The sequence below is a fragment of the Cucurbita maxima genome, unplaced genomic scaffold, assembly GCF_002738345.1.
Source record: "Cucurbita maxima cultivar Rimu unplaced genomic scaffold, Cmax_1.0 Cma_Scf00004, whole genome shotgun sequence".
Lineage (NCBI taxonomy): Eukaryota > Viridiplantae > Streptophyta > Magnoliopsida > Cucurbitales > Cucurbitaceae > Cucurbita > Cucurbita maxima.
This window is the reverse complement of record NW_019272020.1, coordinates 4,860,151-4,875,707: the sequence shown is the minus strand read 5'-3', so window position 1 is coordinate 4,875,707 and position 15,557 is coordinate 4,860,151. Positions and strand designations below refer to the sequence as shown.

Here is a 15,557-nt window from a genome sequence, read left to right as displayed (position 1 = left end):
TAGCTTTATTTGGTAAGAATTATTATACCCAATAGCTTTTAATTTAGTTTTGAATGAGAATAATGAAAAAAAATTAATTAATTATGGGGATGCCATAGGTAGATATGATTGAGTTAAAGAGATTGTTAAAAGTATGTTGGGGTTTAGTATATTTTAGTAAAAGATGCATCTTTGGTCCTCTAATCATTTAATCACATTTCCATTTTTATATTTGAAGAATGAGAATCAAAATATTTATGATTGATTTAGTATAGTATGTCTATTCAAATTTTAAATAAAATTAAAAAAAAATATAATCATTTTTATATGAATAAAAACTATTCTATTATGGGTTAGATGGATATGACTTATATTTAGATATCAATATTAATTTTATGAAAAAAACATAATTGAAGAATAATTTTATTTGTTATAAAAGAAATCAAATTTAATGAAACCTTTTGAAACAATATATTATTATATGTTTATTATTATTTCATGTTTGTAGGTGCAAAGAATAATTCTTTAAAAATAAATGAGTTACCATTTAGGTTTATAAATTTTAAGTCATTTATTTTTTATGAAAAGAGCGTCTTTTAAAATATAATTTATATGAGTAAATTTATAGATTTATATTTCAATGAAAAAGTTGTATATTTATTTTTTTAAAATATATATATTTATAAATAAAGGAAAAAAAAAAAAACAAATTCAAGTCCATTCCAACCGGGCTTACAATAAATTTAATTATATATTTAAATATAATTATATAAATACTTTTATTTATAGCTTTAGGTTTAGAGTGTTTGTTTGGCGGGTTTAAATATATATTTTTTATTAAGATATTAATAAGGGAGGACATAGATTAGTTTGGAAAAATTTAGTGGACCAACCTAAAATTTCGAGTGGATTAAATTAATAATGAATTGATTCAAATTCATAATCTAACCCAACCCAACCCTCTATTTTCGGGTTGAGTTGATATGAGTTATTGAATTGTATTTTTTTTTTAAATATCATACTTATGCTAGCTAAAAACTGAAATCTCATAAAATTCAAATATCAAACTTTTATTATTCAGAACATATTATTAACATCAATTATAAACGTCAAATATCCATAGTCTTTATAAAAAACTAAAGAGTATGGTAGGGTAAAGTTATAATTATATTTTCGAGTCCTGACTAAAATTTTCAATTTTTCAAAAATTCAATCGAACCCAAATCAAAAAGTAAAAAAACTAACTTATCCTAACTTTTAAAATTTAAATTGGATAGTATAAGTTGATCGAGTCGTCGAATCTTTTAAAATTAAATAATGTGGGGTGGGAAATGGGCCAAAATCTTATAAGTCCAAAAAAAAGATGGGGCAAAATCCAAATTATTTCAGCCCATATTAATATCATTATTATATTAAAATGTAGATTTTAAATAATTTCACATAAATTCCTTAATTAATAATTAATTATCATTTAAAAAAAAAACTGAAAATAAAAAATAAATATATGTTTAAAAATGTAAAGCATATAGATGCTAAATATGGATAATAAGAAAATTAAAAAAACAAAGGAAGAAAATGAAAAAAAAGGAAGGGCTCTAATAAATGCCGTTGACCGTTTCTTTTTCCTCCAAAAGAAATTGTAAGGTAAATGAACCCTTGATTTCCTCTCTTCCACTTTTCTTCCTATTTCCTTATTAAAAAGAAAATAAAAAATACTTTTTGTATATAAAAAAAAGCAATAATAAAAGAATGAGAAAGAAAGAAAGAAATAAATAATGAAAAAGTAAATAAAAGTCAAATACCAGTAGAAGAATTTTCTCCTTCCTCCTTCCTGCTTCCTCCTTCCTCCTTCCTCCTTCCTCCTCCAAGTTCATTCACACTGGCGTCCAAAATGGAGCGCAAGAAGACGATGACGATGAACTGGGCTGGACTGCAGGATGATGACGACGACGACCGGTTTTTCGAGTCCATAGAGAGAATGTCGTGCGCCATGCCCGAGGATTTGGCTTCCTCTTCTGACGACGACGATTTCGAAGACAGTAGAATGTCCTTCGCCTCCGTCGTCTCCTCAAAACACCACGAGGATTTCAGAGCCTTTGCGGTGGCTACACCGATGAAGCCAGAATACGACATTTGGATGGCGGCACCGGGATCGATTACGGAACGTCGCAAGCGATTACTCGAAGGAATGGGCCTGAATAGTGGCAAACAATTTCAGAGGATCCAGAGCAAAGAAATCCAGAGGGAGGTTTCGAGGAAATTACTTGAGGACGTCCAAGTTTGTCAGCCAGAAATCGTCGAATCTCCTGATGTGGACCAGAAGCAAGACGCATCGCAAACGCCATTACCGATCGTGCTTGTACGTTCGCGATCTGATGGAGATATTGACACATTCTCGTTTACCAAGAGACGGAAAGACGAACTAATTGGAAATGTCTCGAAGCAGCGCCTCACGAGAACTTACTCGATGATAATGGCGTCGAGTGCTCGGATGTGCAATTATCCTGAGTCGATCAGAGTTGCGGCGAACGAATGTGGACAAACGATTAGGCACGGTGCGACACTGTCGACCGTGATCTCAAACAACAGATTCGGCTCATTTTTTCTGATCAAGAATCTGGATACAGGAAATGAATTCATCGTGAATGGATACGACCAAGACGGAATGTGGAATCGTCTCAGCGATATTCAGACAGGGAAGCAGCTTACGATGGAGGAATTCGAGAAATGCGTTGGATATTCATCGGTGGTGAAGGAAATGATGCGGAGAGGGAACGGATTCTTTGGCGATAAGAAGCTCAACATGAATTCGTTATCGAAGAGCTTGAGAATGAGTAAGAGAAGAGGAGCGGCTCTATTGAAGAACATCAAGGGCTCAATGACAGGTTTAATGGGGGAAAAGGAACTTTCTCAAGCGCTAGATTCAAAACCTAGCAAGAACGCATCATCGACTAATTCTCCGCCTTCATCCTCCACAGCGGCGCCGTCGTCGTCAGAGTGGGTAAAAGTGAGACAGAGCGGCAGATCGTACAAGGAGCTTTCGGCGCTGCATTTCTGTCAGGAAATTCAAGCGCATGAGGGCTCAATTTGGACGTTGAAATTCAGTTGCGATGCCAAATTGTTAGCTAGTGGAGGTGAGGATCGAATAATCCATGTATGGGAAGTGCAAGAATGCGAAGTAATGTCGATGAAACCAAACGAAGAAGGAAGCCTTACGCCGCTCCACCCAAATTTCTGTCCCTCACCTGATAGGAATGCAGCAGGAGATGCTTCTCCATTGCCATCCGAGAAGAGGAAGAAAGGAAAGGGGCTTTCTGGAAGCAGGAAAGGGAATGTGATTCCTGATTATGTTCATGTTCCCGAATCTGTTTTCTCCCTTTCCGATAAACCAATCTGCTCTTTGAGTGGTCATCTTGACGATATTCTTGATCTCTCTTGGTCTTCTAATTCTCAGGTCAGCTTCATACATTTTTTTATTTCATGTTTGGTTTGTCAAATAATCTAAAATCCCCAATGTTGGTGATGGAATTTTAGCTCCTGCTTTCATCTTCAATGGACAAAACTGTAAGGCTGTGGGACATGGAAACCAAAAGCTGTTTAAAAATGTTCGCCCACAACGATTATGGTTAGACTCTTTCAGTAATCTTACATGTTTTTTTGTTTTTAGTTATGTAAAAAGAATATAATTATTGTTATTGTATAGTGACCTGCATTCAGTTCAACCCGATGGATGATAACCAGTTCATCAGTGGATCACTTGATGCAAAGGTGAGGATATGGAACATCCCTGATCGATATGTCGTGGATTGGACTGATCTTCACGAAATGGTCACTGCCGCTTGCTATACACCCGATGCCCAGGTTACTCTCCTCCTCCTCAACTTTATTTCTCCATTGCATTTAATTATTGCATTCTATCAAAATGGTTTAATTATAAATTTAAAATTAAATATACACCAAAGTTAAATTTTCATCTAACAATGAAATTAACTTCTGAAATTTTAAAATTTGTTGAGATACATGCAAAATTTGCAACATTAAAATTGAAAATTTAGAGATTTATTAAATAGGTTCGAAATTTTAAAAACCAAAGTACAAATCTCAAAATAATAATATTTTATTTTAAGTATCTACTGTGTTATTATTATTATTTTTTTTTTCAAACATGGAAGACGCTTTAGGTTTTTTTTCTTTTCATAAAATTAGAGAGAAAAGTAGAGTCATGTATGAAAAAAATCTTATATTTCTTTTTATCTTTTTAAGGAGAAAAAAGGGGTTAAAATTTTCTTGTCTAAGTCTATTGAAATTTAATTGTAATAATAGTTTCTTAAATGATAGTTTCAGTTGGTATATTAATGTTAAGAGTATTTTGTGAACAAAATTCTAACCATTTTTATGCAAAAGCTCACAAGGATATTTCTTTAAACTATTTTAAAGTTGAAGTGCATTAATAAATTTTTAAAAAATTGAACTTATTTTTTTATGGTAGAAATAACCAAATCATTAAAATTGTCACGTTGAAAGTAACTGTACAGGGATGGCTAAAAAAAATACATTAAATTATTGTTATAAACTTAAGTTGTAAGATTAAATCAGTACTTGAATTAAAAAAAAAATCAAAATGTTTTCTAATGTTTGTTGTTGAGTAGTTCATGTGCTCAGGTATGAGCAACATAGATTCAACTTGGTCAAATTTGAAAATTTAAGTGGGTTGTTTTTATTTATATAAATAAGATTGTGTATACTTCATGAATGATGTATATAGATATTTATGGCACATTGTGTATACATACATGTATATATTTCTTTTCATCGACACATATGCAATTATTATTGTAGACAATTTTCCCCCTTTCTTTTGAGTCATATTCGTCTTGGTGAATAATGTTAGATGTACAGTCGGCCTAAATCATGCTTGTGCTTCTGCAGGGTGCCATAATAGGTTCACATAAGGGGATTTGCCGAACGTACACCATAGAGGGTATAGATATTAAATTCCAATCGATTAACTATAACGATAACGATAACAATAATAATAATAATTGATTTTGTTCTAAGTTAACTTACCAGTATTATTTGGAGTATAGATTCCAAGTTAGAACAAAAGCACCAAGTTGATGTGCAAAGCAAAAAGAAGGCCCAGGGAAAAAAGATCACTGGTTTCCAAGTAATTATGCCTATCTTCTTCTAGCCTCCATTTATTATTTGCTACACTAACTAAATTAATGCTGCAATAACTTGGTACCTGAACAGTTTGTTCCAGGGAGCCCCACTGAAGTGCTGGTTACCTCTGCTGATTCTCGAATTCGAATCTTGGAAGGCACCGAAATTACTCAAAGATTCAGAGGTAAGATAACTCTTGGATGGAAATTACTCAAAGTTCATCTTAAAATGGCCTGTTTACCATAGAACTGATATTGTTGGATATTAGGCTTCCGAAACACAAACAGCCAACTTACAGCATCGTTCAGTCAAGATGGGAAATATGTGATATGTGCAAGTGAAGATTCTCAAGTTTTTGTATGGAGAAGAGAGGAGCCACGAAATTCAAATTCTGGAAAGAAAAGTTTGATAGCAACTAGAGGTTATGAACACTTCCCTTGTAAAGATGTTTCTGTAGCAATTGCATGGCCTGGCATGATCAACGGCGAGCCTCAGTTGTCGCAAATGAACTCGAAAAGAAATTCCAAACGCTGCCCATCGCAGTCAGCTTCAGCCTGCAGCTCACCAACTCGAGAAGAAGGCAGCTCGGTTGGAAATAGTAAGAAACAGCTGCCACCTCTACCAAAGAAAAACAACAATGCTGCAGAGAATAATACTGCCTCAACAACTCCTCCAGATGAGGAGCCACAGCAGCCAGCTCAGGTGACTCGCTCAGATTCCAAAACTGGCGAATCGCTCACTCCATCACCTTCCATCAGGTCAGGCGATTCGCCTTCTATTTCTTCTGCTGCTATCAACAGCTCATCGTCTTCCTCCTGGCCTTCCACTTGGTCTTGGTTTGATGTCGGTAATAGCCATGGACATCATGCCATCCCAGCCACCGCATGGGGATTGGTCATTGTGACTGCTGGGCTGGGAGGTGAAATAAGAGCCTATCAAAATTTTGGACTGCCACGTAGGATTGGACGACAGACCAATTTCTGGCCAACAGCCTAGAAGAGTAAATTGATTGGCGACCAAACAAATTCCCATGGCGATCTCCATAGGATTGGGAATTTGGTTCTAGTTTTACCATATACAACTCTTCCAGTGAACTCAGTATACTAGGATGGAGTTCTCTGATACATATATAGGGCTAAAATACAAGCTGCCGGGAGGTTTGTTTCAAAGGCTAAAGCTGCTGTATTTGTAGATTGTTAAATACAGCAAATATGAACTTCAGAAAGTATAGTAAATGTACCCTACCTGCCAACAATTTTTGGCATTCAACATTATTACATTATGTTTTTTTGTACTAGAATGCTTATAACTATGGATAAATTCAGGCAATTCTGTCCTATAATATCTTAGGCAGCACAACAGGTTTATCCAGAATTTGAGGATGCTTATACAGGATTTGGCCAATGGATATTATAAGAACAATGTTCACCTTAGAATATCGTTGAAAGAAGCCATAAGTTAGCTAACTAAAAAAATATATGTTCTTCAGTATCAAAGATAGAGAACTGTTGTCATTCTCTTAACTTAGTCATGTCAATACAACCCTCAAGTGTCAGAATAAAAATATTGTGTCTCAAAAATCTAGTCAAAATGACTCAGTGTCATGAGTACTTTGTTAATATTGTGTCTCAAAGATCTAGTCAAAAGTGACTCAGTGTCAAACAGGTGAAGGGCTTTGAATGGAGAACGGTGAAGGGCCCAGAGTTTTATCAAATTATAAATATTATTTATCTTTAAAAAGTATAAGAAATCAAATTTGAAATTCCACCTAATATTATTTAAAAAAAAAAAGTCAAATCATTTTAAAAGATATTAAGTTGTTACACGACGATTAAATTGGGGCAAAATTATTAAAAGTTAGGATAATCAAAGGATCAAAAAGTGTTTTTAAAAAAAACATTTATGACGTGATTTAGTTTAAGTTTTGTTTTCTAAACAAAATATCTAATGTAGTTGGGATTAATTATTAAAAAATGTAGAATAAAGAACAATATTTCCCACATTTTCGCTTTTTTGACATGTCACATGACACGACAACTTTATTTTATTTATTTATGTTTTAATAATTATGATGTGACAACTACTAAATATAGCATTTAATACATGTAATATATATATATATATATATCATGGTAGATATATTATAGAACTTCGATTAATTATCATGGCAGTTAAATCTCCGTTGATTAATGCCTTTCTATATGAATAGGGAAAAATGATCAGATCTACCTCTCAAAAGTGGCTATGATTGAATCAATGAGCAAAGCCTTATTAGAACTCAAGAACATAAGTACTCAAACAAGCATTCATGACCTACGAACAAAATGACGACCATAGATTCGATCACCTACGAAGCGTCTCGGGCTTCATAGGCATTCAAGTAGATTTTTGTAGATATAGTGAACATAAACATTGCTGTTCTTCCCATATCCAAGATTCTTATATCAACTCGATAATCAGCTTAGCTCGAACAAGATCCCGAGCTGAAGATGCCAACTTAGAAACTCTTATCGACCTCCCCGTCACATTCAACCGAAAACCTTCCTGTACTTTGGGCACCAATCTTCCCTAATGACCCCAAAGCAGATAAGCTCTTGAAGCTACTGCTCCCCTCACTGAAATTCGACTTTCTCGATCGCCTTTGTTTTGATGAACTAATCTCAGATTCTGCATTATCAGTCACCTTGATCTTGGCCACGAGTAGTTGCGTAATGCTGCCTCGACAAAAAGGGCAAAGCGGGGCAGTAGGACTATTGCTCGAGATATTTGGCTTCTTGTAACAGCATAAAGCTAGGGTGCAAGGCGCACACATTTGATGACCACAAGGATGGACCTCTAAAGTGCAGACATGTTCAAAGCATATGCAGCATAACTCGACATTGCATCCCTGTTTGAAATTTCCACAAGCGAATATAAGAATCGAAGTGCGTGCAGTTTGAGACAACAATATCATATCTTTACATCGTGCTATAGTTTAGTCAACTATAGCATAACAATGTTTCGTTCTGTGTTTTTCGTGTTTTCGGGTATATGGATATTACCTGGCCTAAATATAATATAGCTAAGATCGATATTACCTCGGATTCTGCATCATCCAACTCAACATCAGATTGTAAAGGAGATGGAGGTGAGCAGGAAATCTGCTGCAATATGGCCTTCTCTCTCTCCATGTTTGCTTCCACCAAGGCTCTCTCTAACAGAGCTTTTGCTTCTTGATTTAGCTCATTGATGAACTTCAGTTTTGATGGCCAAACAAGAGGTTCTGCTGCTGAAGGATTCAGCAAGGCAGCGCATGCCCGATTCTTGCGCTTCATAGCGACCGTGTAGGGTATTCTCCTGCAATCAAGCATTGACAGTTAAATTTTCAAAGAAATTGTGACTGAATGTGAGCAGCAACTTGCCAGGATGCTGTTGTCCTAGAAGGTTAAGGTTATTGAGTATTTATAATCATTTGATTCACAAGTTCATGATTTCAAACCAAGTAGATTCTTCTTCATAATGAAAAATCTCTTGAAGTTTTCGGATGAATCGAGGTATCAAAGTGTGTAGCCAAAGTTGTGGGCTTTAGAAGTTTGAGTTTTTTTGTAGTTTGGATTTGTGTAGATTATGGGATTGTGTGAGACTGCATCGGTTGGAGAGGAGGACGTTATAAGGGTGTGGAAACCTCTTCCTAGTAAACGCGTTTTAAAACCTTGAGGCTGATTGTGATACATAACAGGTCAAAGCGGACAATATCTGTTAGCGGTGGGCATGGATTGTTACAAATGGTATCAGAGCCAGACACTGGGTGGTGTGCCAGCAAGGACACTGGCCCCCAAGGAGGTGGATTGTGAGATCTCACATTGGTCGGAGTGGGAAACAAAACATTCCTTATAAGAGTGTGGAAACCTCTCCCTATTAGACATATTTTAAAACCGTGAGGCTAACAACAATACGTAACGGACCAAAGTAGACAATATCTATTAGTGGTGGGCTTGAGCTATTATAAATGGCATCAGAGCCAAGCACCAGACAGTGTGCTAACGAGGACATTGGGCCCCTAAGGGGGGTGGATTGTGAGATCCTACATTGGTTGAAGAGGGGAACGAATCATTCCTTATAAATGTGTGGAAACCTCTCCCTACTAGACACGTTTTAAAACCGTGAGGTTGACGGCAAAACGTAACGGGCCAAAGCAGACAATATCTATTAGCAATGGACTTGGGCTGATATAGATTATCGGCTCCGATGGTTTGAACTTTTTACTCACTTACTAGTGAAGGCTTAAGTTTCACAATGTCAAACTATACAAGCCTAACCCATGAGTCGAACGCCTTAGAACTTGGAAAAAGAGCTCAACAAATGAGGGATACAAATTAACAAATAGGCAGGTCAACGTCACAGTATAGCTGCAAAAAAAGATTGAGCAATTCATAGAACTTGCTAAACCTTACCCAGCTGCATCCACTTGTAATCTTTCTGCTCCCCCCGCGAGCAATTCCCGAACACATTCTAAAGAACCACTCCGAGCAGCCAGATGAAGAGGCGAACTCCCCGGATAGCTGCAGCAAATCAATGTACCTCTCTTGATTTTAATGAAACATGAGCTAATACAAATACAAATACAATCTACATCACAATCTGCTTAGATATATACCCATAACCACAAGTTAAAGCACAAACAAGAGCGCCATTCGCCAAAAGGATCTGAGCGCACCGTGGCTGTCTACGTCGTGCAGCTATATGCAATGGCGTAGCACCACCTCCATCTCGAATGTTCACGTATCTGAGAAATCCCCTGCCAACGACATCGACTTCAAGGTAAGTAAACCATCAAAATACAGAAGATCAAGATCTGAGGCAATGAGAAACTGACCAAGTGGCTGCTACTGGATCTGAATGAGCAGCTGAAATTATAGCTTCTAAGCAATCTGAGTGACCATAATAAGCAGCATAATGCAGGCAGGTTCGTCGGTTTAGAGAATCAAACATCAGAATCTATTGAGATCATAAAAACAACACATTGTTAATGATTACTTTGTAATTGAATTAAGCATACACCAAGAACATTCAATAAATCATACAAATTGGGACACAAACGTTTGCTCCTGCTTCAATAAGTCTCTGCACACATGATATCTTCCCATTCATTGTAGCCAGCATTAATGGGGTCTAGCTCAATCGTAATCCAAATCAAGAACATGTTCAAAGATTATATCCAATTTCAGTGATGAGAGCGCAAATTGATTCATTGGAAAACCAAAACAAGAAGTACACATGAAATCATTACCTGTTTATTGCAATTCAAAACATCAGGATTCACACACCGTTCTAAGAGCATAGAAAGAATCTGATTAGACAGCAAAACCCCATCAGATACAAATGTTCGTGATTCACCAAACAAGAAAAAAAAAACGGTAAGAATCGCGAACCACCTCGATCTGACCATAAGCAGCTGCGATGTGCAGAGCAGACATCTTCATACGAGGAGTGGTCTGTTCCAAGACAGTTGGATCGGTCCTTACCATAGCATCAACGAGCTCCAAATCCCCATTCTGCACAGCTCGGAACAGGCCATTTTCAAAGCGTTCGCCGCAGCTCGGGCCCTGACCCATCACCTCCCGGCCGGATTCAGCCGTCAGCACATGGAGATGTGCCCAGCAACTGATTCACGCGCCACCACGTGTGGTGGTTTGCCGGAGTCGTTTTGCTGGTGGATTGGGCGTTGTTGCTGCTGCTAAACGCTGATTGTGAAAGGGAAATTTCTTCGGAAGAAAATCGTGGGGAGTGGGCCTTCTTCGACTGCTTGGCTTGACCCTTTTGTGTGAAATTTATGACTATCGATCGCGGAATTTGACCCCTTCCGCCATGAATACGAGTGCTGTTTCTTTTGGTTATTTTATTGAAGCAAAAAGAACACAGATTTTAAGTCCATTACTGGATGGATCGGTTGGTGACCTCAAACTTTTACGGCGACAAGTTTTCAAATGCATATAATACTCATTCATTTCTTAAAATTTTAATAGATATTATTTTTCGAGCCAAGCTTTGTGTTGGTGTATGGTCTAACCAAATACGCTATGAACAAATTTTTGTGTTGGTGTGGGATCTCACAATCCACTTCCTCTGCAAGCCCTAGTATTTATTGGGGAGAGGTTTTCAACCGATGTGGCACAATACACTCCTCTAGAGGGCTCAACATCTACTAGGGAGAGGTCTCACAATCCACTCTTAGTTCACTCCCCTTGGAGGGCCCAACGTCTACTATAAGAGGTTTCCCACACTCTTATAAGAAATGTTTTCATTCTCCTCTCCAACCGATGTGGGATTTCACAATCTACTCCTCTTGGGGGCCCAACGTACTTGTTGTCACATAACCCAGTGACTGGCTCTGATGACATTTGTAACAGCCCAAGCCCACTAAGCGTTAGTAGATATTGTTCGCTTTAACCTGTTACATATTGTTGTCATCCTCACAGTTTTAAAACGTGTCTATAAGATAAAGGTTTTTCATACCCTTATAAGGAATAATTCGTTCTCCTCTCCAATTAATATGGGATCTCACAAGTGTATATGTCAATTATCGTTGAACTATACTTGTGATGACAAAATATTCGAGCTACCCTTTCTAATATAAAAAAACCTCTAATCTCAGCAATTTTAGTACTACAATTTATAAATCTTTAGTAAACTAAATATAATAAATCTTAAATTTTATTAAACTAAAGTGTTATTTAGTGAAAATTGAAGGTCCAAAATCTTAGGCAGAGCAGCCCAAGCCCAAAATGCAGTGTGAGCCGAGCAGTAATGCGCACGACTGAGCCCTTCTCCCGGCCTCTCTCACGAAAGCGCTCTTCCGTAAAAAATCTCCTGATTTCTACTCTCCAGAGGCGAGCCAAATTGATTTCGGACTTCAGAGCTTCGCTTCACGTTAATCTCATCAGAATCCGGTGCATAACGGAGTGTCTCATTTTCTGGATCAGTCGTGTTTCAGACTTTAGAGGTTTGCTTCATCTTCTAATGAGCTTCTTTTTTTCTGATCAGAATCTGATAGCTTGTTCTTACTCACACACACACATATATATAGTAGTTTGGATGAATAGGAGAGAAGAGGATTGGAAGATCTGGAATAATGAACTCATTGAATGTTATTGACTTCATGGTGGTTTCAATGTGTTCATTATTCCAGAGATTGCTTATTTGATTGTATTGCTTACTAACCTTTAAGAATGTTTCCTTAGCTTCAAAACCATTAGCTATATTGTATTTAGAGACCCTATTTTTTCCTTTAGAGTTTTCATCTCAGTATGTATTTCTTGAGATGACTAATGAGATTCATTTAATTGCAAACATCATAAAGTTTGAAAATATAATTCCACCTGAAATTGCATCTCTTGCAAATAAATTAAGTTAACAATGATCAGTGTAAAACAAGAAACCATTCAAGGATGCCTCTAACCTCGGGAGAAAATCTGGAGGTCTTTCGATTTTGTTTTTTCAAGATCTCTTGTTAGCTCAAGTCTACTGCTAGCAGATATTGTCTTCTTTGAGCTTTCCCTTTCAGACTTCCTCTCAAGATTTTTTAAAACGCATCTGCTAGGAAGAGGTTTCCACACCCGTATAAAGAGTGTTTCATCCCCTCTCTAACCAATGTGGGATCTCACATACGCGTTTTAAAAATCTATAATCTCTTCTTAACAGACGCATTTTAAAAACGTTGAGGGGAAGCAAGCTTGGAAGGAAAAAACTTAAGGACGATATCTACCAGTAGTGAGTTTGACCCGTTATAACAAATCTTTTTGGTGGTGTTAGAAAGAAGGTTTTACTCTGTGGATGATGGTTATGGATTGGATATGATGGTTGGAAATTAACCCTTACATTTGAAGATTGATCCATGAGTGGGATGAGAAATTGAGGAACTTATGATGTTTTTGGGTTCTGAATTAGTTTCTGGTTCCTATGCCAATTCTTTTGTAATTACTCATCTTTAGATTCATTTTCAAGTGTCTGCGGCAACTTTTATGAGGAGAGTATCCTATCCTATCCTTCCTCCTTTTTGCTTACTGCTTTGTTAATGAATAGAATGCTTCTTATACATTTCTGGTTCTAGTCTGGCAGTGTTCCTGTAACGGCCCAAGTCCACCTCTAGCTAATATTGTCCTATTTGAGCTTTCCCTTTCGGACTTCTCTTCTAGGTTTTTAAAACGCGTCTCCTAAGGAAAGGTTTCCACACCCTTATAAACGATATTTCGTTCTCCTCCCCAACCAATGTGGGATACTCACCGTTCCTGTTTTTTTTACTTCTGGGACTCAATTGCAATACTACTATGTTTCATTGTCCCTAACTTCACTCGTCTATTTGTTTTGATCTACAGACTTGATTCTTGCTAGTGCCATTGAAGGCATGGAATGATTCTATCAAAGATGGAGTTCTCTCGGTCGGCTCACCGATACCAAGTAAATTACATCTTCCTTTCAGCTGCTGATTTAGTTCATTGACACCCTTTTTCCTGAAGAGTTCTATCAGCTGGTTTAGGTCTGCTTGTGGAATCACAATCACAAATAGGATTTTGATATGTAGTTTAAAGACTGATTTTTGTTTCAACAATCAGTAATGATGCACGCGGTAGCAAAAACTTCAGTCCTTCCATGTTTAACAACCGACTTCAGTAACTCGGTATGTATCGACTTTAGCTGTTGTCTTGCATCCATTTTCATGCAGGAAATGGCTGGAATCTTTAAAGCAAGGAATAGTGGGTAGAGTTAGAAAGGTAGCTTCCATTACCATTACTCAGTTAAAGACATTGTGACATTCCACGCAGAGTGAAATGAAATATTCTTTATATAGGTGTAGAAACTTCTTCTTAGTAGATGCGTTTTAAAATCTTGGAGGGAAAGCTCAAAAGGGAAAGTTCAAAAAGAACGTTATTGACTAGCGGTAGACTTGGGCTGTTACAAATGGTATTAGAGCCAGACATCGTGCAATGTGTCAGCGAGGACGCTGGCATCCTAAGGAAGTGGATTGTGAGTTTCTACATTGGTTAGAGAAGAAAACGAAGCATTCCTGATATAAGTGGAGAAACTCTTCTTAGTAGATACATTTTAAACGATAACGATATATAATGGACTAAAACGCATAATACTTACTGACCGTGGACTTTGACTGTTACAGACATGGACATGTTTGAGAGTAACTAGGAAAGAAGAAAGAAGGAGAGAAATATGCTCGTGTAGGTTGCGATCAGATCAGTGGGATGGAGCGTGGGGCTGATGAGATGTGGGCCACAGTGATGAAAATTAAAAAAAAAAAAAAAAAAAAAAAAAAAAAAAAAAAAAGTCGAGATACTGACAAAAGAAAGCTTTGTCTTTTCGTGATGCGTGTAAAGCGCAGCCCACTATGGCGCGTCGATATCCGCCAAAAGCCTCCGACATTCTCTTCCCAATCGCACCCAAAGTCCCTCTTTTGACCGACCACCTTCCTAGGTTTCCCATTTTTTACTACCCACCTAATTTAACTTATTTTTTTAAATCTCTTAACTTCTCCATAACTTAGTTTATTTTATTTATTTTTATTAAAATAAATAAAGATAAATTATAAATTTAATTTCTTAACTTTGTGATAATCTATTTCCAACCTAATTACACATCTTGTTTCAAGATTTATGCTTGAATATTAGTTTGATTAGAGTATTTCAAGTCTTATTCTATTCTACTTTCTTTAATTTTAATAGATATTTTTATATTAACTTTATATTAATAATATTTAGACTATTATAAAAAAAATACTTCTTTAAATTAATGGTACTTTTTAGAATTTGCAGTATTACTATTGATCTTTCATGAACGTTTCAAAAGTATTTTTGGTAGAAAATTGTTAGAATTTAGGATAAAAATTTAAGACTTATCACCACGATGTTATTTTAAAGTCAACGTTGTGTTAATTTTTTGCTCAACAATAAAGTTTATGAGGATTTTTATGACTTAGTCTAATTATTAGTAAGTGGATGAAATAATAATAAACTTTTGGTTGAAGCAAAGATGACGTTTATATGTTAATGAAATTTGGAATGATAAAACAGTTTTAATTGAAGCACTGAACCCAAAAATAAAATAAAAAAGATAAGATTTTGGTGCACTGTTTTTTGCCCAAAATCAGTGGCTTTTTAAAGATTATCACTTTTGAATGCTTTTGGTCTTACTCAACCTGACAAACTTTAGGCCTTTATGTTACCCATTTATTTACTACAAATCACATCAATGCAAAATTACTTTTCTTTTCTTCAAATTTTTTAACTTTTCATATCTTTTCTCCGTTTCCTTCCAAAAATCAATGTCACTCGATTATTATCAAATCCACGGTAATCTTTCTCTATTCGTGAGGATACCAATAGAACGTCTTCTACCTTTAATAGATCATAAATTAGAACAAAAACATT

General features: G+C 36.3%; 2 protein-coding genes and 1 long non-coding RNA gene across 5 annotated transcripts; 2 read left to right on the top strand and 1 right to left on the bottom strand.

Annotated features, from left to right (window-relative positions):
• Positions 1 to 1,795: 1,795 nt before the first annotated feature.
• On the top strand, positions 1,796 to 6,467 carry LOC111478144 (WD repeat-containing protein 44-like). The gene is made up of 7 exons (XM_023122272.1): positions 1,796 to 3,433; positions 3,514 to 3,604; positions 3,683 to 3,840; positions 4,909 to 4,960; positions 5,067 to 5,146; positions 5,233 to 5,326; positions 5,411 to 6,467. The coding sequence occupies exons 1-7, from the start codon at positions 1,871 to 1,873 to the stop codon at positions 6,136 to 6,138; spliced, it is 2,766 nt and encodes a 921-aa protein (XP_022978040.1). The 5' UTR covers positions 1,796 to 1,870; the 3' UTR covers positions 6,139 to 6,467.
• Positions 6,468 to 7,320: 853 nt separating this feature from the next.
• Positions 7,321 to 10,999, bottom strand: LOC111478147 (putative E3 ubiquitin-protein ligase XBAT31). 3 transcript variants are annotated; one of them, XM_023122278.1, is made up of 8 exons: positions 10,557 to 10,736; positions 10,412 to 10,471; positions 10,222 to 10,293; positions 9,998 to 10,119; positions 9,779 to 9,919; positions 9,576 to 9,683; positions 8,220 to 8,478; positions 7,321 to 8,029 (listed from the first exon to the last, which is right to left on the bottom strand). In XM_023122278.1, exons 1-8 carry the CDS (start codon positions 10,734 to 10,736, stop codon positions 7,640 to 7,642), a joined length of 1,332 nt encoding a protein of 443 aa, XP_022978046.1. In that variant the 3' UTR covers positions 7,321 to 7,639. The 3 variants fall into 3 exon arrangements, with proteins under 3 accessions (XP_022978046.1, XP_022978048.1, XP_022978047.1); XM_023122280.1 differs by having other exon boundaries at positions 10,206 to 10,293; positions 10,557 to 10,639; XM_023122279.1 differs by lacking the exon at positions 10,222 to 10,293 and having other exon boundaries at positions 10,557 to 10,999.
• A 930-nt stretch (positions 11,000 to 11,929) lies between these two features.
• On the top strand, positions 11,930 to 13,968 carry LOC111478151. The gene is made up of 2 exons (XR_002717412.1): positions 11,930 to 12,124; positions 13,497 to 13,968. It is a non-coding gene; the product is annotated as an uncharacterized LOC111478151 (long non-coding RNA).
• The last annotated feature ends 1,589 nt before the right edge of the window (positions 13,969 to 15,557 follow it).